General features: G+C 54.1%; 1 protein-coding gene across 3 annotated transcripts; it reads right to left on the bottom strand.

Moving 5' to 3' along the window:
• Positions 1-1,153: 1,153 nt before the first annotated feature.
• On the bottom strand, positions 1,154-20,644 carry DNAJB12 (DnaJ heat shock protein family (Hsp40) member B12). 3 transcript variants are annotated; one of them, XM_060112278.1, is made up of 9 exons: positions 20,430-20,644; positions 12,409-12,589; positions 11,056-11,201; positions 8,630-8,815; positions 8,431-8,510; positions 6,469-6,578; positions 4,815-4,987; positions 4,105-4,255; positions 1,154-2,982 (listed from the first exon to the last, which is right to left on the bottom strand). In XM_060112278.1, the coding sequence occupies exons 1-8, from the start codon at positions 20,560-20,562 to the stop codon at positions 4,134-4,136; spliced, it is 1,131 nt and encodes a 376-aa protein (XP_059968261.1). In that variant the 5' UTR covers positions 20,563-20,644; the 3' UTR covers positions 1,154-2,982; positions 4,105-4,133. The 3 variants fall into 3 exon arrangements, with proteins under 3 accessions (XP_059968261.1, XP_059968270.1, XP_059968252.1); XM_060112287.1 differs by having other exon boundaries at positions 4,111-4,255; XM_060112269.1 differs by having other exon boundaries at positions 4,158-4,255.
• Positions 20,645-22,048: the final 1,404 nt, after the last annotated feature.

Here is a 22,048-nt window from a genome sequence, read left to right as displayed (position 1 = left end):
CTGTGTCAACAGTCTATTTACCCGAATCTGTCTGTGCACCTCCCCTCAACAACCAGGTGACCCTGCCCGGGGAACTCGGGGCAGGGATGAGGTTACAGTCGGGCTGGGGTGTGTGTTCCTTGCCCCTTGGAGCAGTTCCCGTCTCGAGACCTGGGGGCAGCCTGGGACAAGGAGATAAGCTGGCTGATCCCAGGAGCCTGGATGGACTAGGCGCTTGTTTTGCCACCTGACAGTGGGTGGGGACGCTGGTCAAAGGCTCTTTTTTGCAGCAAACAGTCGACGACGACGACGACGGCGTCTGTCCCACCCCTTTTGGCTCACGGAGCCACAGAGCCGAGGGCAGGGGGTTAGGGTGGGTTAATGGGGGCGGCTGGCAACGCCCCTGCCAACTGCAGCCAACAAGTGGCAGCTCGCAGACCGGGCTGGGCAGGCCGCGGTGACCCGGGTCGGGGCAGCCAATGAGCTCCCGTGCTGCAGTGGCACCACCGGGCAGCCTGCCTGTCTTTGGCTGGAGCGGCAGCAGGAGGGGCCTGGGGCCACCAGTCAGGACTGCTGGGCCCTGTCTCTGGGAGGCCCGGGCAGATCTGCTGCTCCATTCACGTAAAGCCCTACTCGGGCTGCCACAATTCGAACTTCTCCAGCCCTCTGGGGGAGGAGGGTGGCTGGGAAGGCTGTGCAGCCAGAGACAGAGACGGAAAGAAACTCGGAGAACTTTTCCCTTGCTCTGGGCCAGGGTGGGCTCGAGCTCCGGACTGGGGAGAAGGGAAATCTGCTGGGCTTATAACAGGCCTGATGGCATCAGAAGGATGGAAGGGAGGGAGCAGGACCAAGGGGAGGCAGGGGCTGTGATCGTGGCCCGGGCTGCTCACCCTGGACTGGTGTCAGGGACCCCAGGGTCCTGGCCTAATTGAGCCTCTCTTACCCTTTGCGGCGATGGAGTCAGCCCTGGAACAACACTTGTGACTGAAGTGGCTGTCAGATGGGACGAGGGGACGGACATTCAGGCTTGCCACCAAAACTCCCGGTGGTATGGGCTGGACAGTGTCAGCAGCAACAGGTGCTTGCGCCCTGCTCCCCACGCAGCTCAACCCCCTTGCTCTACACAGACCCACCAAGGCCAACCAATCACATAATAAACATATATTTATAGATATACAATTTCAGGATTCTATTTCAAGAAATACAGCTTCTCAGTGGATCCATTAGGATCTATGTTCTTATTGCACATGGCTCAGCCGTCTAGGGACATCTACTGAGACCAGAGGGTTGGGGTGGTGGGAGCCGAGCACCAGGGCCACCACGGGCAGGGCGCTCTCACCCACATCCAGTTCTGAGCATCTCTTTGGGCAGGGGTGGGGGGTGGGTGGGGGCGCTTCATCACAGGGCAGGACCTTGTTTAAAAACCGTATTTGACATTTCTCCTTAACCAAGCTCCCTTTCCCAGCAAGAATCCTATTTGTTGGGGGACTTCTATAAAAAGAGCCAAGAGAAGCTCTGGGAGGGTGGTGATTCCCTCCTGGCTGGCAGCTTGGGGTAGTAAGGCTTTGGAGGATGGCAGGCTCAATGACACACCCACCACCAGAGGAAAATTTGGGAAAAACGGTAATTCCAAAAGGCCCAGTATAAACTGTGGGAACAAATAAAACCTCCCTCCCTTCCCCTGGCAGCAACTGCTGTTTTGAGAAAAATCCTCATTTGAGGATGACCGTAAGAAAACCCTTCTGCTTCAGGTGCATCCTTTATCCAACGTGCAAGAGAAGGCCGGGTGGCATCATGTCCACGGAGGGTAGAGACAGAGGCGCCCACGGTCACGGACTTTCTTCAGGAGTCGGCTTCTGCCCCAGCGTCCTGGGCCCCACGCGGTTGACTCTGGGAGGAAAAGCCTTCTGGAGTCCTTGGTACATGGCTTAGGAAAAACCAGTAGCAACAATGGGGCTGTGCCCTGGGGCACCTATAAGGCAAAACTCACATAGGGACTAAGGGGGGAGGTGGTCAGGCAGAACCTGGCTCCCCTCTCCAACACTGCTGCTCTCAGTGGCAGCGGGGGCAGGGGGCTCCTGAGCACCAGGACCAAGTGCCCACCTGATCTGGCCAACCTTGCGGTGGGTGGTCTCATCCCCACAGGCCATCTGGGGCCTCTACCATGACTCAGTACTGACCTGGCACCTGGCCCCAGGAGTCCTTTCTTCCCCCGCAGCCTGCGCCCCTCCAGTTTAACCATACCGCTGGCAACCTTCCAAGTTCTCTGCAGATTTATGCTATCATGATTACCGCTGCCATCAAAAACAGGTTGGGGTTGAGGGGAACGTTAAAAGCTGTGGCCCAACTTTCCGCATGCTGTCAGCTATGGCTAATGTCTAGCCTTTGAAGGACCAGGCTGCCTTCCCCAAACAGGCCTTGTTTTCTACAACAGGGAAGAAATCAACTCAACAACTTAACCAAATCCCTGCATAGTTTAAAAAGTAGACTATATCTCTATATATCTCTATATCTTTATATGTGTTATTTACATATAAATAGATACATATACACGCATCTATAAATTACATTCTACAGAGACTTCTCTTTCCTCCTCCTCTCTATCCTTGGCCAACACCTCTGATTACCTCCACGGAGGTGACTGGTGGTAGCTCCTGGGAGGGGGGAAGAAAGGCAGTTGGGTGCCCCCTCCCCCAGCCCTTCCTACAGACATTTGCTGCAAGTTTTACATTCTACTTTCGTTGTCATGGTTTCTGTATCCTAGGAGAGAGCCGATGTGGAGCCTGGGCTTCTGCCAGCCCTGGGAGGAAGGGAAGCAGCCCCCATGGCAGGTTTTCCTGTCTGTCCTAACAGCTTTCTGCATTTACTGGGTGAGAGAGAGGGCAGTTGTGCAGCGTCCGGCCTCCAATTCCATTTTTTTTCTTTTTTTGTCTTTCCTTAAATATACAGTTCGTCACCTTGGCTCAGTGCATGTCACCACAAATTCTCCAGGGATTTCATAGTCTGGGGAGGAGAGTGGGAACAGTTAGCTTGGCAGTTACGTGCCCCAGAGCCTCCAGTTCAGCCCACACTAACAAGCCAACTCCTCGGCCCTGTCCGGCGCTGCCCACCTCAGCCCCTGCCCCGTCGCCCTCCTGCAGTCTGTTTCTCTCTCCCAGAGGCACCAGCAAACGGCCTCAAAGCAGAGTCTGTAGCTGGATCCCTGCTGAGGGGACACAGGCAGGGGAGGGGGGTGGGCAGCGGACCAACACAGAAAAGAACCATTAGCGGCTCTGCCCACACTCCTCTGGGCTTGGTCCAAGCTGTCCCCTCTGGCAAATGCTGGGAACAGAGCCTGCTATCCACACACAGGGGTAAAGGAGGAGGGGAGCCTGCTACCAGCACCTTTTTCCCCCCACTCCTTCTGTGCTAAGGGTTCTCTGTTCCTTCGACCCTGAACTCATGACCTTCTGTTCCCTTCTTCTGACCACAGGTGAGAGGCCTGGGCGGGCCGGATGCCTGCGGCTTCCAGGTGCAGTGGTGTTGAGAGTGCCTCTGACCCACCAGACAAGGACCAGTCTGGGGGCATGCGCCCCTCCTGCTCCCAGCCTGTCGGCTACCCCCTCCGGGCGCTGTCTGGCTGCCCAACCATCTTGTTCCATTTCCTCCTGCCTGGAAGGACAGGGGAAGAGGAAGGGCTCTCAGCCCACCCGTTCCCACGTGGTTCATCCTGGTGTCAGCTGGGGAGTGTGGGGGGGCTTTTGGGGGTCCAGTAATACTTGGCAGCCTAAATCCCAGGGCACAGATAATAGTCTGCTGTACTTGGGAAAGGGCCAAGGGGACTGGATGGCTGAAGTAGACCAAAGAGGCATGAGTGGCCCTCAGCAGCAGCCTTGGGCACCCCACAGCTCCAGAGCCAGCAAGTGGGGTAGGGTGCTGTGGAGGAGCACTGAAGGGCACTAAAGACTTCAGTTTCCCAGCACACCCCAGAGCTGTCCCAACTCTGCAGGCTGGAGGCCAGGCTGGGGACAGGGAAACTGTGCCACGATCACAGGCTCCCTCCCTCCCTCCTCCCACCCTCCTCTGCCTCATGACCAAGACCAGAGCTGCCAGGAGTTGCAGGGCAGAGGAGGCCCTGGCTCATACTTGGACCTCGGTGGCAGGCTGGCCCAGGACTATCCATGCAGGGAGGCCTGCACCTCTGACAGTCGGTTACAGCTCGGGGTGCCCATCTTCTGTGCTTTGTGGTACATATCTGCGTCGCCAAAGTAGCGGGCCCGGTACAGCAAGCCTTCCTCTGCAAAGCAATGGGGCAGGGTTAGGGCAACCTCTAAGGCTGCTACGATGCCTGCTTGGCCTGTTCGGGAGAGGAAAGGTAGTTACTGGCCCAGGAGCTGGGGCAGAGCTGGCTTCCCTTAGGGTAGACCCTGGAGAAGGAAATACGGTCCCACCTTGGGAACAGAATAGAGGCCCCTTTCTACAGAGTGTAGGTGAGGCCGGCCAAAGAGAGAACCTGTTATTCTGGTGAGACGGCCCCAGGGTCCCACGGATAGATCCCGATGCCCAATCAGTGGGTGGAGAGGAGAAATGTTCCAGTCTCTCTCTACATACTTACCTGCGGCAGCCAAACAACAGGCTGATCGCAGTGATTTACGGGAAGCTGGAGGACATCTCCAGGTGGCTCCTGGCTCCCAGCCCCAGGGAAACACAGGGGTGGAGGCTGGTTCTTGGCTAGGACATGGCTGGCGCAGGGCAGTGCCCACAGATCACTGGGGGAGTAGGGCTTTTTCCTTCCCTGCTCTCAAGCTTTGTGTCCCCAAACACACTCACACACACACACACACACACACACTCACTTTGCTGCTTCTCCTTCCAACAGTTGTTTCGGAGATTGGCAATATAATCGTCTTCCACATTCCGTTCAACCATCTTGAGGCTGGAGCCTGTGTACTCCTCAGAGAACGTGTCTGCCACGTAGTAAACGACGTTCAGGTGGTCAGTGACTCGCCTGTGGACGTGGCCCACCGACCTGGCCAGAAACAGACCAGGCACAAAGTGGGCTTGGGTCCCCAGGCCCAGGGCAGCTCTAGGGATGACTGGGGCTCCCAACAGGAGGCGCCACACAGGCCACAGGAGCAGCTGCTTCCTTCCCAAACTAGAGCAGGAACTCCATGCTACGCAAATGAGGGTGCGGAGAAAAGGCAGGGGGTCCCTCCCGTATGAGTGGCACAGACTACGGCAAGGCCTTCCTCAGGCTCTCTGCTTACCACACTGCTGCTGGGGCTTCTGCGGAGAAGCCCCTCTCTGGGAGGGCCTGGTCAGGGAAAGAGGGAACCCGGAGCGAGCACAGGCTCCACCTCTAACGAGCTGTGTGACCTGAGCTCCCTGTGCCTCCATTCCCTCATTCATCCCCTAAGCCAATCATTGCTAAGGGCCTGCCTGTGTACCCAGGAGCTCCCAGTATAGAGTGAAGAGTCTTAGGAACAAAATGACAGGAAGGATTCCAAGGAGTTGTATCCTTCCAGCTCTTGGATTCTATCTTCCAGCTCCAACTGCAGGCTCTGCAGGCTCAGGGAAGAGCCTCAACATGCAGACAGGAGTTAGTGCTCTGATGAGGACAGCCCCTGTCTGCCCGTTCTTGCCTCTCAGCTCTCGGCTGCAGAGAAAAAGGCTGGCATCAGGCCACAGAGCGCCTGTGCCGGCTGCTGTGGGTCCAGTGGACTGACTCTGCTCCCTGCTGGCTGAGAGGGATCCTGCCAGGCTCCCAGGCAGAGCCGGGCCACTAGGTGGAAGCAGAGGGCTTCCAGCAATAGAAGCTGAGCACCAGCTCTGAATCAGAGCCTGGGCCAGGTGCTGGAAATCAATGAGGGGAGCTGACGCTTTGAAAGGGCAAGTAACTTGCCCAAGTTCACTATTGGTGGTTGAGACCATACAGTCATTCAACAAATGTTGTCAAGCATTTCTAATGAGCCTGGCATTTTATGTGTATTACTCATTTATTTTTCATAAGCAGGTAGATGTTATTATTATCCCCATTTTATAAATGAGGAGACCAGAGAAGTTATGTAACTACTCCAGGATCACACAGCTGCTTAGTTAGTAGAGGAGCTGGGATTCAAAGCCACCCTTGCTCTTACTCTAGAGCCCCTGTTCTTCCCATGGCCCCAGGGCCCCCAACCAGAATGGAAGAGAAGCGGTTCTTATTTTAAGGCCAGCAGATAAGATGGGGAGAATGTCATGCAGCCTGTGAAATCATATGCAGACCAGGTGTACGTGCAGTGTTCTAGGGAAAAGATCTGCAGGTTTCATTGCATTTTCTTAGGGGACTATGACCCTTAAAAGATCAAGAACCTCAGCTTAACAGGGAAAGTCTGGATTCTAAGCAGCTTTCTGCATTTTGATCAAGAACCTGCAGGACGAGGATGGGAAGGAAGGGCCCTGATGGGGGCTGAGACTCTAAGGCCCCTGTCTACCCACCATCCCGGCCTCACCCCAGCTGCAGGTACTCACGGTCTCAGGCTGAGACTGTAGGGTGGACTGGAAACCATGAGCTGGCTGAGCGCTGACACGAGGATCAGGATGAGGATGGGCATCAGCTGGACAAACACCCCCAGCCCACCCTGGAGGGAAGAGCCAACGGTCACCCAAGCCGGACCTGGGTGGGGGGCAACGCTGGCGGCAAACGCCACCAGCTCCCCCAGCACAATGGAGTCCGGGTGGTGGCAGCCAGCTGCCATGCAGATAGGCCATGACACCACTCCCTTTCCCTCCCACGGGTCCCCCAAATACAGAAACTCCTCTACCTGCCTGTTTCCCCAGATAAAAACAAAGCAGCAGTTGGGGTTAAATGCTGGGGTGGGAGGTAGGTATACGTATTTACTTGTGAGAGAATACCAAAAAAAAAAGCGAGCAAAAGTGTCTGCCTCCAGACACTTGGGAGGCAGGGCTGGAGGGAGACCTTCCCTGTATACACCCTTCTGAATTCTGAACCATATGACTCTATTACCAATTTTAAAACTGCCAGTTAAGAAATTATAAATAAAAAAATGTGTTCACTGTGTGATAATCTGTGATTTTAAAAACTCTTCTGTATGTTAAATACACACAAAATAAAAGTTTAAGACATGGATTAAAAACAGAAGGCCATATTATCAGAGCAAAAGAGAACCAACCCCTCTGCCTGGCATAATTTTAAATATTCTGCAACTGTCCGCATTATTTTAATCTTAGCTAACTGCTTTAATTTTAGTCAGCCAGCTGGTTTTATAATCTGTGGCATTCAAAATATGTTTGATACACTGTCTTGTTATACCTTTTGTATAAATTTTTTCTAATAAATTTTATTCATTCATTCATTTATTTATTTATTGGCTGCATTGGGTCTTCGTTGCTGGGCACGGGCTTTTTCTAGTTGTGGCGAGCAGGGGCTACTCTTTGTTGCGGTGTGTAGGCTTCTCATTGCGGTGGCTTCTCTTGTTGCGGAGCACAGGCTCTAGGTGCGTGGGCTTCAGTAGTTGTGGCACACGGGCTCAGTAGTTGTGGCTCGCGGGCTCTAGAGCACAGGCTCAGCAGTTGTGGCGCACGGGCTTAGTTGCTCCGTGGCATGTGGGATCTTCCTGGACCAGAGATCGAACCCGTGTCCCCTGCACTGGCAGGCGGATTCTTAACCACTATGCCACCAGGGAAGTCCGTGTATACATTTTTAAAGAGTGCTGAAAAGAAGCAAGAAGAGCCAGCCCTATGTTGTCATGCTTTACAATTCTATCATTAAGTTTAACTTTCCGTTGCTTGGAAAATGTCACTTAGGACTTACCAAATTGACCGGGGCTTCCCTGGTGGTGCAGTGGTTAAGAATCCGCTGCCAATGCAGGGAACACGGGTTCACACCCTGGTCCCGGAAGACCCACATGCTACGGAGCAGCTAAGCCCGTGCGCTACAGCTACTGAGCCTGCGCTCTAGAGCCCGTGCGCCACAGCTACTGAAGCCCACGCGCCTAGAGCCCGTGCTCCACAAGAGAAGCCACTGCAACAAGAAGCCCGCGCACCGCAACGAAGAGTAGCCCCTGCTCGCGGCAACCAGAGAAAGCCCGCACACAGCAACAAAGACCCAACGCAGCCAAAAATGAATAAAATTAAATCTTAAAAAAAGGAAAAAAACCCAAAAGAACAAATCGACCTCACAAAGGCCATTCACACTGGAACCTGCCTGCAGGTAGAGAAATTTCTGCATTATATTCCCCAGCAGAGGCCATGAAACCCCCACTCTGGCTGTGGGTGCTGGGCAGTATGGCTCCCTCTGGTGTCCCTCAGCGGGATTGCACAGGGGGGCCAAGATGGCTTCCCGGCTGAAGTTCTGGGGGCACTGCTGCCGCAGAATGTCAGCGAGGGGTATCACTCCCCAGCCCAGGCCCCATCCCCTCGGGTGGCACCAGACACCCTCCCCGTCCCCTCCCCAGTGCTCTCCTCACTCACATCACCCTGGTTCTCCCTGCGGTCCTGCCTTTGATGGTACGTGTAGCGCATGCGGCCGTTGCTATAGACATGGACGTTACCTGGGGGGTCAGAGGGACTGAGTCAGGAGTGGGGCTGCTGAGAACGGGAGAGGCTGGCATCCAGTCTCCCACCATCACCACCAGGGAGGCCTGGCTGTGCGGACAGCGGCGGGACTTACTAGATGGGAAGCCACCTCCAAAGAACATGTTGAAGAGATCTTCAGGGGAGATGTCAGCTTCAAAGCCGCGGTGGAAGTCCCTGTGCCCATGGCCGTGCCGGGCTGCCTGGCTCTTGTCATCGCCGAACTGGTCATACTGCTTCCTTTTCTCTGGGTTGCTAAGTACTGCGTATGCTGTGCCAATGGCTAGAAAGGAGGTAGAGAGGTCAGGCCCGAGGATGCTGCGGGTGCGGCTGGAGGCGCCCATGGCGGCCAAGCGCTCACTTCCTTCAGGTACTCAAGTGCTGCTCTAGGAAGCAGGAGTCCTAGGGGCCAGCGAACGCTGGCTGTTGAGCAAGAGGGGGCGGGTGGGGGACATGCAAGAATACCTCTACGTGAATGCGGGCAGCCTGGGCCGGGTGAAGGATTAACGCTCAGGCTCCTTGCTCTCCACCTCGTGACGATGGTCCGATTTTTTCTAGGCGCCAGGCCCTTTATGGGCATTATCTTTCTTTTTTTTTTTTTTTTTTTCTTTTTGCGGTATGTGGGCCTCTCACTGTTGTGGCCTCTCCCGCTGCGGAGCACAGGCTCCGGATGCGCAGGCCCAGCGGCCATGGCTCACGGACCTAGCCGCTCCGCGGCATATGGGATCCTCCCGGACCGGGGCACGAACCCGCATCCCCTGCATCGGCAGGCGGACTCTTAACCACTTGCGCCACCAGGGAGGCCCGGCATTATCTTTCTTACTCCTAACAGCCCATCTCCATTTTACCAATGAGAAAACTGAGGCTCAGAGAGGTGAAGTGTCAGCTCACACAGGTCTGATGCTGCAGAGCCAGGAATCAAACCCAGGTGTGTCTTGCTTCAAGTCGGCTCTCTGACTTTATGAAAACCACCAAAACGCCCCCACCTCATCACTCTCTCTTGAGGTGTCCAGTGGGATGGGGCACCCCTTTCTGGAGGCTATGTAATCTTGAAGTCACAGCACGACGTGAGGGCTGCACAAACATGTGGTGTGCTGCTATCAACTGGAGAGCAGCAGGAACCCCCAGGAGGGGCCACATCCCCAGGCTCACCACTGCTGGCTGTGCGGCATGGCGAGCCCTGTCTTCCCTGGGGCCCAGGTCCCAGCTGCTCTTCCTTGGCCCAGCCCTGGGGCCTCCCCATTAGAGCCCCCCAGGTGGGAGGCCTGTGCCCCAAAGGCCCCAGCTCCGAGCCCTCCTTCGTCTCTTGCTCCTTCGCCAGTGGCCCACTCTCTCAAAGGAGGAGGTCAAGGCTGCATCTCTTCACAACCTGCAACCCCTGAGAATAAGGAGAATGTTCCTCCTCCTCCCATTGTGACAGCCCCGAGGCCAGGTGCGGTCTCTCAGTGCCTGTCGGGCAGGGCTGCAGGCAGAGGTCAGGGCTGGAGAAACATTAACCACAGCTACCCTGCCTCCCCAGTCCCATCCTCCTTCTTCCCCTGGGGCTGGCGGACCAGCAGCAGGGGAAGATGCCTGCAGACTGCTTCACTGGGGACCAACCCCAAGCAGCCTGCAATGGAGCACCTGGGGCAGCGCTGTGAGACGGCACACTGGGTCTTGGGGTCTGCTCTGCTGCAGACTCCCCACCTGGCTGTGGTCCCAGCCCCCGTACTGCACAGCACCCTGCTTGGGACAGACAGGGCTAGTCACCACGCCATCGCCCAGAGGGAGTGAGCCTAAGGTCCTGAAGGTCCCACTGAGGACAAGGTGGGTGTGAGAGAAGAAATATTTGTGGAACTGCAGCGGCCAGCAACTCAGTGCTGGCACAGAGCCGGCACATGTGCCTGATTTGTTCAGTGAAAGTATAAATGAATAAAGGGCAGCCTATCATTTCAGCCAGAACTGAAGCGCCCACCCCAGGACCAACAGGCCCTGAGGCCAGAGAGGCTTTCACGTCCCCCCAGGGCAGGCCCTAGGCTGTGTGTGGTGTGAGAGGGAGGGGGTGTGTGTGTAAAGAGGCCAGGCCACGGCTGCTGGTGCTGAGGAGGCCACCAAGCTCTGACTCAGGGCCACCCAGTTTCTCAGCACAGGGAAACTATTACCAAGATCCCAGGATGAGGACGTGAACACGGGTGAGTCAGGAGGCCTGCTTCTGCCCCTCAATCACCATGTGACCTTGGCGAAGCCACCGGGCCTCTCCTGCCTCAGTTCCCAGCCTGTAACCCCCGGGGAGTGAGGGGCAACGAGAGGGAGGAGTGACGCCATCTGTGCTCTGACAGACCATGTGGCTGGAGGCGGCTACTACGACCTTCTTCCCAGGAAGCAGCTCCTGAGCTGGGAGGACTTGAGCCACTTCCCAAGGCCATTTCCTGGAAAAGCCCCTTCTCCCTCCCTCCCTCCCTCCCTCTCTCCCTCCTTCCCTCCCTCCCTCCCAAGGACAGGCGATCAGAACACCCAAACACTAGGGAACCAGGGCCGGCTCACCTTTGAAAGCTTCAGTGGCACCAGGCGCGCGGTTCTTGTCAGGGTGGAACTTGAGGGCCAGTCTGCGGTAGGCCTTCTTCAGGTCCTCATCTGAGGCCCCTCTGCTCACCCCCAGGATCTCGTAGTAATCTTTACATTGCTTGACCCTAGAGAAGGGAGTGGAGCTTGGTGGGGGACCTCTACGTGGACCCAGGCGGGGAGGTGTGGCAGGTGAGGAAAGAGCAGTGTGGGTGCTCAGCTCTGAGCAGGCTTGGGGACCAGCAGGACAGGCCCAGTAGAGACAGCAAGAATACACTCAGGATTTAAGAGGGGCAGTCGCTGTTTCTGCCAGGCCAGGAACCATTTCCCTGCGCTAACAGCACCCTCACTGCAGGCAACCACAGGAGGACTGTCAGTGTCCGTCCATCGGGGGCCTCTGCCCAAGGGCAGGTGTGTTCCCGGCTCTGCCAGCTCTACTCTCCTGGCTATCCGAGTCTGAGGGGGTAACAGAGAGGCCAGACACGGCAGGTGTCTGTTCACCCCATCACAGGGCCCTGAAGAGACGCTGTTTCTCTTCCACTAATTCTTATTCCTGGGCTCCCTGGAGAACCCCTGACTCTTGGCCCACAATCAGTTTCTATTGCTTATAACCCATGGGCTTGTCTGGTCAAAATCCTGTCTGGTCAGAAAGATGTAAATTTGGCAAATGCTTTTATGGCAAACTATAGTCACGCTGGGTCACACAGAGACTGAACCCCAGGCCTGAAGCTTGCCAGTGTCTTCACTAGCAGCCAGGACCATGTGGGAACGACTGCAGAGGGATTCCCGAGGCTGGCTGGTAGGGAGGCCTCAGGAGAAATGGGAGGAGCAGCTACTCCTGAGAAGCCTTGGCTGGACCGTCTCAGCCTGGTAGTGAGCTGCTCTGTGCAGGGTCGGCCCAAGCCTTGGAGGGATAACCGTCTCCTGTCTCCACTCTACCCCACACAGGCTCTGATCTGAAAGGGCCTTTGTTGGGGGCAGGAGTGTGGGTTGTGGGAGTATCTGGAGGGGAGACCAGGCCTCATCTCTGACAAACAGGGCTGTGTAAAGAGGCCCAGGACCTGCTGGCCAGTGGCAGAGGAAGCCGGCAGCGTCAGCATTTCCAGCCTCTGCTGTGGGCTGTCTTGGCGGGAGGAACAGTGGAGCCCTGAGGCCGGCACTCCAGAGCCTCGTGGGAAACAAGGAGAGGGCCTGGTGAGCTCAACTTCTTGAACCTCCTCCAGTCTTAAGACCCTCCCAGGTGAGGTGGATGACAGGCTGCAGGAAGCCTTCTCTAGAGTTGAAAATGTCCCAACACCCCAGGCTCTGGCCCGTGCCTGCCGCCCAGCCCTCTACCTTTTCACGGCCGCTACTTGTTCGGCAGTGTAGCCTTTGGTGCTCTCTCCTCCTCCGGCTTCACCATTGGCTGAGGGGGCGCCGGCCCCACCTGCTTTCTTATGGGTCGCCTGGGTTGCCTCTGTGGGTTGCGGTTGGTCGCCGGCCGACTGCGGTTTCTGGTTAAGGGACTCGATCAAGGCTGTGCAAAAGCAAGGAAACTATTCAGGGCTCCTCCTCCAGCAAGGCCATGTGCAATGGCTGAGGGACTGCCTGGCCCTGGCAGATCCCGGGACCCCCGCATCCCACCCAGTCTTTTTCCCAATGAAGCTCGCTCCTTCCCTGACTTGGGCCTGTGGAGGGCTAACGGGATAGTTGCCTGCTCTCTTAGGATCCACAGTTCTTAGGGTATAGACCATTTTTAAACTCAGCATAAAAATAAACCATTAACGCTTTAGGTTTTTAAAATCCCAAAGTAGGGCTTCCCTGGTGGCGTGGTGGTTGGGAGTCCGCCTGCCGATGAAGGGGACGCAGGTTCGTGCCCTGGTCCGGGAGGATCCCGCGTGCCGCGGAGCGGCTGGGCCCGTGAGCCATGGCCGCTGGGCCTGCGCGTCCAAAGCCTGTGCTCCGCAACGGGAGAGGCCACAGCAGTGAGAGGCCCGTGCACCGCAAAAAAACAAAAAACAAAAAACAAAGTAATGTGTTTAATAGCCACCCTCCATTGAGTGAGAAGATGGGCAAAGTACTCTGTCATGGGGATTCCACTTAGCTGGACCATCTGAGTCAGCTGGGATTGGTTGGAAGGCTTCCTGGAGAAGGCTTCCTCTCCCTTAGCCATGGAGAGGAATGGGGGGGCAGTGATTCTGCCCCAGAGGGCCAGAGGTGGTGTGAGACTCAGGACTAACATCTGCTGTGCTCATTGCTTGCTATTGTTTACCTTTTCCAAATGGCTGGCCACATCACATGTCCTACTTCAATGTTCATAGTCTATACAGGGCCTTAGCGGTCACCCTCAGAGAGGGTCACAGTTATTCAAACCCAAGTCCTTGGTGCCTGCCGACCCAATGGGGAAAGGCCCATATCTCTGGCAGGAGTCCACTGTGCCCATTTATTACAGGCACAAAACCAGCTCTGAGCCCCCTAGTCACGCCTGGGGTACAGCACCCTGGGAAACCAGGCATCTGGACCACTGCAGGGACCCAGGACCCCTCTGTGCGGAGGAAGGATGGCAGCACAGCCTGGATGGTCATCAGCTTCCTTCAAGTGTACCAGGTGCTTGCGGGGCTCCAGGTACCGTGCTGGGTGTCAGACACTCTCTACTGCGACGCCTGTGGGTCTCACCCAAAGCCTGGAGCAGGGCTCGCTGAGAGCAGAGCACGGGGGCTCAAGTGGACCACTGTGTCCTGAGCCACCGCCGCCCGTGAATTGCAGTAAATTCACGTGTTCTCACCGAGTCAGCAGCTGGGAAATCCAAATACAGAGGCTGACAGGTGAGCCTGCCCCGCATGATGGGGTGGAGAGGCTCCTGTAGCAAAGCCTGAGAAGGCACTCAGAGAGGAGAGAGTGATGAGTGCTCACTATGAGTCAGCAGGCCTGGACACGGTGCTCTGCGTGTATTCGCCCATTTAATCTTGACAGTGACTTTAGAGCTGGGTCTTGTTACTGCCATCCCTGTTGTAAGGGAGGAGCTGCGTTTGATCACCTTGCCTGTGGCTATACAAGAGGAGGAGCAGCACTTAAATTCCAGGATGTCCAGCTCCTGGAACCACGCTCTTGACTACGTTGCTATCCCAGACCACGCGAGCCTGGCAGGGGGAGCCCCTTCCAGCACAGCTGTTCCAAGAGAGAAGTTCATTCACAAAGACCCCCGTTTCAAATCTCAGCTCAGCCACCTCCTAACACTCTGACCCTGGCTGATCTGTGAAATTGCTCTGAATCTCGCTTTCCTCACAGTAGATAAGGATGAAATGAGATGTGTATAAGCACCTGGCACAAAGACTGACATAGAGTAGAAGTTCGAAATGAGGGGCTCCTAATACTGTGACCTGGGCTGATGAACTGGCTGGCCAGGGAGGTGAGGGGACCCAAGGTGTGGGCGCTGGGGAGCTGCAAGTCTTAGGAAGGCGAAGTCTCAGCACCCAGCAGGCTTTGGACCCAGTTGTAACCGTGAGACGTCAGGCCATCCCAGGCTCCAGGTCTATGCCAGGCACCAAGGAAATGGCAAAGGAAGAAACCAACAGGTAAAGTGATGCTGATCAAGATGGCACTGAGGGAGGAGCTGGTTTCCTGGTTTCCTAGGGCTTTTAAAGAAGCTGTTTATTTCGATTTCTCTGGAAGCCCCAGTGGTCCAGGCTGATGCCCTAAGGACAACATGACCAGCCATTCAGTTGCTGTAGATGCACAGGAGCATTAGCCAGGAGATGGGATGGACTCTCTCCAGTACCTTTCAGGGAAGATTCTGGAAGCTTTTTAGGCAGTTACATGGAATCAGCCCCTCTAATTTCCCTACACTGCAGAAAGAGAGCCCAAAGGGGAATGGATGTGCTCTGGGTCACACAGAACGTTCCTATTTGAGGTGGCAATTCAAGATTTCTGGTTGTCGACAATTAAGTCTCTCTTGTGGCCTGGATATCTCCTCTGCTAGGCCCCGAATGTGACCGCCTCATCCTGTCTCACTGTTACATCCCTCATGGCACAGCGGCTGACAGGCAAAGTAACAAAAGAGTAGGAGACAGAATAGCTTAATGTGGCGATGGAGTTAGACAGACATGATTGGGTTCAAATCCTGACTCTGCTCTTTCCCAGTAAAGCTGGCAGACATTTAAGAAGAAGGGAAATGGGTGGAAGAGACCAAAGCTGGGCTGGGAGCAGTAGCAGTTCAGGTAGATGTGAGAGCATTTCTACAGCCAAAGCTACTGGGGGAGGCCCCTCCTCAAACCCAGACTGGAGACTCAGACTGCCCGGCTTCAAACCTGGCCTGCCACTTGCTATCAGAGTCACCTTGGACAAGTTAACTTAGCTTCTCCATGTAAAACTATCTCCCTCAAGAAACTTGAAAGAGTAAATCAGTAAATGAGTGAATGCTTACAAAGAACTGAGCACAATGCCCAGCAAACACTGTGTCATCTGTTACTGTAACTTCATCTCCAGGTGTTTCTATGTACCTGCAGTGCCCAAGCTAAGTGAGGAGAGGGAGGCTGGATTAGGGAAAGAGCCTGGGAGTGGGGCAGGACAGTCTGGGGCCTTTGCTAATTAGCCATGTGGCCTTGTCAAGTTATCTAATTCCTCAGTGAAGACACAGTCCCTGCCCTCACAGAGTTGTTCAGGGGGTAAGTAAGATTCCATGAAATACGGTAAATGGAAGGACTGATCGCACAATGCGGGGCGCGCTCAGTCCTTCAATAGACAGCCCCACCCTGGACCTTGCCAGCCCTGGTACCTCCCTCATTCCTGGACCCTGAATGCCAAACTCTCTCAGCTACCAATCCTCCCTTCTCCTGAGCGCTGGCCTTCCTGACTTAGCCTGGACCCCAGAGCCAGCCATTGCATAGAATCTTGGGCAGCCTTTGGCGTGGACCTGGAGTCTGGGACGGCCTGACATCTCACGATTACAACTAGGTCCAAAGCCCGCTGAGTTCTGAGACTTTACCTCCCGAAGCCCTGAGTTCCCCAGCACTTCACCTTGGATTCCCTCACCTCCCTGGCCAGCTTGCTCCCGTGGCTGGCCAGTTCATCAGCCCAGATCACAATATTACCAGCTACTCATTCTGAACTGTGTCAGTCTCTGAGCCAGGTGCTTCCACTGAATCTGAGGCAGCCGAGCTGTCGTCCATGGCTAACCCTCACTTTGTACGCTGGGGAAACTGAGGCCTGCAGATGTTCTCATCAGCTCCCTGGAAAACACAGTGCCTTCCATCATTGTTGCTAAGCCTGCAGTGAAGCCAAGGGTTACCAGGCTGCAGGGGCTGGACAGAAACTCTCAGAAAGGGACAGACTGGCCCCCTGCCCTGTGACTTCCCAGCTCAGGGCCCTGCTACATCTGTCCGGCCCTCGGTGCCTCCCCATCTCACCTCCTGCGGCAGAGTTTCAAGTCCCCTCACATCCTTTCACTGTGAGGTCCCTTGACCCTTCGAGGTTTCTCCTAGCCTCCTCTCACCCCAGCCCTCCGTCTGTCCTTCCACTTCTCCAAGACCGATCTTCCACCCATGCGCTTGCTCCTCTCCCTTTCATTTCTCGACCTGCCCTTTTCCCACGTGGCCTCTGCAGCAAACGACAGTGCTGCTCACAGCCTCCTTGACACATGGCTCCATGGCTCCCTGGCCACTGCCCTCTCCTGGGACTGCCTCTTCCTGCTGTTGCTCTAGCTCACTCTCCTGCTTCCTCTGTCTCTGCCTATTGCCTAAGGGCAGATGTGGCAATGGTTGTGCCTGCAGCAGCCTCTGTTACACGCTTCACACTTTCCCACAGTGACCTCAGCCAGGCACAACTCCAATGAGCTCCATCCAGCTAATGACAGCAGACTTTCAGCTGGAATCGGGAGCTCTCTCCTGAGCTCCAAGCTGACAGCTTCTTTGGAACATCCCACAGGCACCTTGCACTCTGCCCATCTCTTCCCACCCATGTTCTTCAGCCTTGGTTTCTTCCTGGTCACACAGGCTTGAATTCTGAGTCCCCGTTTCTCCTCAGCATCCTTCTCTCACAGAAGGCTCAGTACCTTTCCTCCAGTGACTTTATCCTGATCCATGCTGCCTTATCTCAGGCCCTCATAACTCCTAACCCACACAAGGCAAGTGTCTCCCAGCAGGTTTCTGCCTTGAGTCTCTCTTCCCACTCATTAACCCTTTATGCTGTTCTCTATTTTTTAAAAAAATACATTTATTTATTTATTTGTTTGTTTTTTATTTTTGGCTGTGTTGGGTCTTTGTTGCTATGTGTGGGCTTTTCTAGTTGTGGTGAGCAGGGGCTCCTCTTTGTTGCAGTACGCAGGCGTCTCATTGTCGTGGCTTCTCTTGTTGCGGAGCACGGGCTCTAGGCACACGGGCTTCAGTAGTTGTGGCATGCAGGCTCAGGGTTGTGGCTCGCAGGCTCTAGAGCACAGGCCCAGTAGTTGTGGTGCACGGCTTAGTTGCTCCGCGGCATGTGGGATCTTCCCGGAGCAGGGCTCGAACCCGTGTCCCCTGCATTGGCAGGCAGATTCTTAACCACTACGCCACCAGGGAAGGCCCATGCTGTTCTCTTTTTAAGAATAAGTACCCTGGGCTTCCCTGGTGGCGCAGTGGTTGAGAGTCCGCCTGCCGATGCAGGGGACATGGGTTCGTGCCCCGGTCCGGGAGGATCCCACATGCCGCGGAGCGGCTGGGCCCGTGAGCCATGGCCGCTGGGCCTGCGCGTCCGGAGCCTGTGCTCCGCAACGGGGGAGGCCACAGTAGTGAGAGCCCCGCGTACCGCAAAAGAAAAAAAAAAAGAAAAAAAAGAATAAGTACCCTTACCTTCCTCCTGCTATCAAAAACTTCAGTAGTTTTTCCATTAACTACAGAATAAAGTGAAAATACCCTGGCATGGCAGGAGAGAATTCCCACCATCTGGTTCCATCCTATTTTCCAACCACAGTCCTCTCTACACTCAAATTACTACTGCCACAGCCTCCACATCTTGTTAAACTGAATCCCTTCCCCCACACCTCTTACAACTTCCAGCCTCCATGTCTTTTTCCCCGTATGCCCTTCTCGAGTCTCCTACCTTCCTCCAAAGGGCAGTTCAAATGCGGCCTCCCTGAAGCCTTCCCTCGCTGTGATCTACAATTATTTTTACGTCCCCGTCATGATACTGCTTATAGTTTATCCTCCGCGCCGCCCCCGCCCCCCATACCCCCTCCACCTCAGCAGACTGAACTCATGGAGGGAAGGAACTGGATTTTTCACATCCATCCTTAAGTTCTCAGCATCTAACACTGTGCTTAATTTTTGTTTAATCACAGCTCTTGTTTTATGGTTTGCAATACTACGTTTTCTGTAACTCTGTCTCCTTCACTAGATCGGAAACTCCTTAAGGTGAACAATCATGTCTTACCAATCTTGTTATTACCACTTAGCAACACGCAGAGACTTTGCAAATGAAACAAAAGAAGTCTTTGCATTAAATGCATATCCGGAATGAGTTCAAACTTTAAACATCAAGTGTAGACAACTACCTAATATTTTTTAACCAGGGTTTCCCCATCTCAAGCCCAAATTACCCCCACATCCTTGTCAGCTCAGTGCAGGGCTGCAGATGGCACAAGGTGAAGTTCACAGAGAATCACGAGCCATATACTCTTTTCAGAATAACATGAATATGACAAATATGCAGCAGGTCACTCTTCTGCCTGAGCAAATTCCAGTACTTGTGCCCCAGGAAGGACATCCATCCAAACACCTGAACTGGACGAGGGGACTTGCTGACAGAAGAGCTCCACAGGCCATGTTGTTACCATGCTTTCTTGGCTGCCTGTTTCTGAACCCTTGAAGTATCAGAGTCAGAACGCTGAGAGCTGGAAGGCCCCCCCCCATATAGAGGGCTCCCCTTTTACAGAGTGTGATTTCACAGAAAAGTTCCTTGAGCAGGTTACCTCAGGAATCCTGGAAAATAGACTGAAACTCCAAGGCAAACAGGCCAAAGATCAACCGCAGAATCAGGAGGGAGAAAAATTCAGGCATTCCAGGCTGCCTCTTCCACCACTATTACCCTTTCTCAATTGCATAACGCAGGTAAGAAGAGTTAGAAGGCTGACTGCTGCTGTTCAGTTTCATTTCATTCCTTTACTAAACATGTAGAGAGTCACAGAACTTTCCAATTTCTAGCTGTGTAATCCTGGTACGTCCCTGGCCTCGGAGATATTTCCTCATCTATAGAACAAAGATAATGATCTTTGCTCTGCCTTCCTGATAGGGCAGGCTCAAGAGAGAAAATGCACTGAAAGAGCTCTCTAAACTGAAAAGCCCTATGGGTATGATTGTTATTCACATTATCTGTGCCAACCCTCTAATTTTCCAGTTGAGGAAACCCAAGCTCAGAAAGATCACATGGTAGCAGTTAGGATGAGAACCCAGGTCTTTTGAGTACCTGCTATATGCCACTTTACTAAGTGGTAATTGCAGGCGCAAACTCTGTATCTTTAATGGACAACCTCTTTCTCCCCTCCAGCGTGTATGAAGAAAAACTCCAAAGAAGACTTAGGTTAAAGAAAAAAAGGGTTCCTGGGTAGAGGAAGGTGATCAGTAGTAGAGACAACCTCACTATTCCCTCTCTGGTTTGGAAACAGTCTAGGGCCGCTTAGCAGCCTGTGGCTGACCAGCCGTCCATATGGCCGGCCATTGATGGACTCTTGGGGGCGAGGGTGGGTGGGGGAGGATAAGGCCATCGCTCTGAATCTCGCAAGCGGGAGAAGAGTCTCCAGGAGGGAGTGAAGAGCCCGGTCTCAGGACAGACGCTCCAAGGTGGTGTGTGGAATGTGGAAAAGGCAGGCTCTAGTTTGGGGAGGGTGGTCCCTGGCCCTCGCCCGGAGACGTGCGAGGGAGTGAAGATATGGAGATGCCTTTTCAGGCCGTCCGAAGGTCGGAAGTCCTCTTTCCCTCTATAGAACTCATTCTCTCCTTCAGAGGAGTTATCTTTATTTTCCTGAACTATAATATTTCTCAGGCCGGCAACTGGCCTTGGGCCACCGAAAGGCCCCTTGGGAAAAGTAGTTTCGATTTCTCTTCCACGTAAGTTCCTTTCGCCCCGTCTGCCAGCGCCTCTCATTCTTGGGAACTCCAATCTCAGAGCGTTCTGCAAGCACCTGTAAATCTGAAGTCGCTGTCGCCCCTGTCATCAGGTGTCCAGCATCCCGGAGAGGCGTGGGAGCCAAAGACTACACCTCCCGGCGGCCACCGCGCGTCTCAGTGCGCAGGCGTAGCCGCGCCTCGCCACCCCTCCCCCTCCTCCAACTGCTCCCGTCGGTCCGTTCCCGTATTCCCCCCATCAGTTCTAATGTACCCTCTGTATCTCCGGCATCTCACACTCACCGCTAACTCGCGGCGTCGGGTACAGCCGCTGCGCCTTCTCCAGGAAGCGGAGCGCCCGGTCAGGCTGGTTGCTCTGGATGGCCTTGAGGGCGATGCTAATACAGCGCTCGGCTTCATCCTTGTTGGATTCCATGGCGGAACCAGAGCGCGGAACCAGGGAGGGGGAGGCCGGGAGAGCGAAGGGCTGCGCCAGCACCCGGCGCGTCGCGGGGCAGGCGGTCGCAGTGTGATGACATAAACCCTCCGCCCCTCCTTGCCCGAGATTTGAGCGAGGGCGGAGGCGCTACCGTATGTCTTCTAAGAGGGGGACGTCAAAGAGAAGCGCTAAGGGTGCAAGCCCACATTCCTGGAGTCCAAGGGGGCATATTCGGAGGTTTAAAGTTTTGTATGCTTGCACGTTCTTGGTAGTAACTCTATGCGTTTGAGACGAATGTCTCTTATTTATTCATTCAACAGATATTTATTGAGTACCCACTATTTGCCCGGCTAGGCATGCAGTAGATGAACAAAACAAAGCCCCTGCCCTCACGGAGCTTACATTCTAGTGTGTGTAGTGGGGTGGGGAGACGTCCAATAAAGAGATATATTCAAATAGTGATAAATGCTATGAAGAGAAAAAGAAAAGATAAAGAAATAAAGGGACTGAGAGTGGATGGTGCTATTTTAAACAGCCTGATAGGAGAAATCTTCTCTCAGAAGCTGTCATTTTAATAGAAATCTGAATTCAGGAGAGAGAGAGAAAGCAGGTATTCCAGATGTGACTACCTGGAAGAAAGGTGGTCCAGGCAGAAGGAAGAGCAAATACAAGGGCTCTGAAAGGGAAATTTTCTTGGTGAGTTATTACAGATCAACAAGGAGCATGTAGGATTCCACCATAGAGTGGAATACAGTTCCGTCAGGCTTTTATGCCTACCGATCAATCCAGTGAAAGCAGTCTTATCAACGTTACCAGTGACCCACACTGGCAAATCCATCAGTCATTTCTCTTTAAAAAAAAAAAAAAAAAAAACTTACTTTTGGCTGCGCTGGGCCTTAGTTGCGGCATGCTGGATCTTTAGCTGCAGCATGTGGGATCTAGTTCCCTGACCAGGGATCAAACCCTCTGCATTGGGAGTGAGGAGTCTTAACCACCGGACCATCAGGGAAGTCCCCATCAGTCATTTTTCAGTCCTTATATGGCCTTCCCAGTGAGATTTGCTAAGAGTCTTACTAGAGGTGAGAGTATGGGGGCTACTACTATAATCCGGGTGAGAATTAATAGTAATTTGGATAAAGGTGATGGTGGAGGTGGTGAGAAGTAGTCAAATTCTGGATATATTTTGAAGACAATCAAAATGATTTTGCTGATGGGTTGGATGTGGGATGTGAGAGAGAGAAAGGAGTCAAGGATGATTCCAAGATTTTGCCCTGAGTAAGTGGAAGAACAGTTTCCATTTACCGAAACTGGGGGAAGTTTGTGAGAGGAGCAGTTTGGTAGGAGGAATATTAAATGTCTGATTTAGGGTGTGTTAAGTTCGTGATGCCTTTTGGAGTCAAGTGGAGACGTGGAGTAGGAATTTGTATGTAAGTAGGGTGTAAGAAAGAGGATGGGCCTGGAAATATAATTTTGGAAATTATCA

Source organism: Mesoplodon densirostris, chromosome 1 (assembly GCF_025265405.1).
Source record: "Mesoplodon densirostris isolate mMesDen1 chromosome 1, mMesDen1 primary haplotype, whole genome shotgun sequence".
Classification (NCBI taxonomy): domain Eukaryota; kingdom Metazoa; phylum Chordata; class Mammalia; order Artiodactyla; family Ziphiidae; genus Mesoplodon; species Mesoplodon densirostris.
The sequence above is the reverse complement of the archived record's forward strand: the minus strand, read 5'-3'. Positions and strand labels throughout refer to the sequence as shown.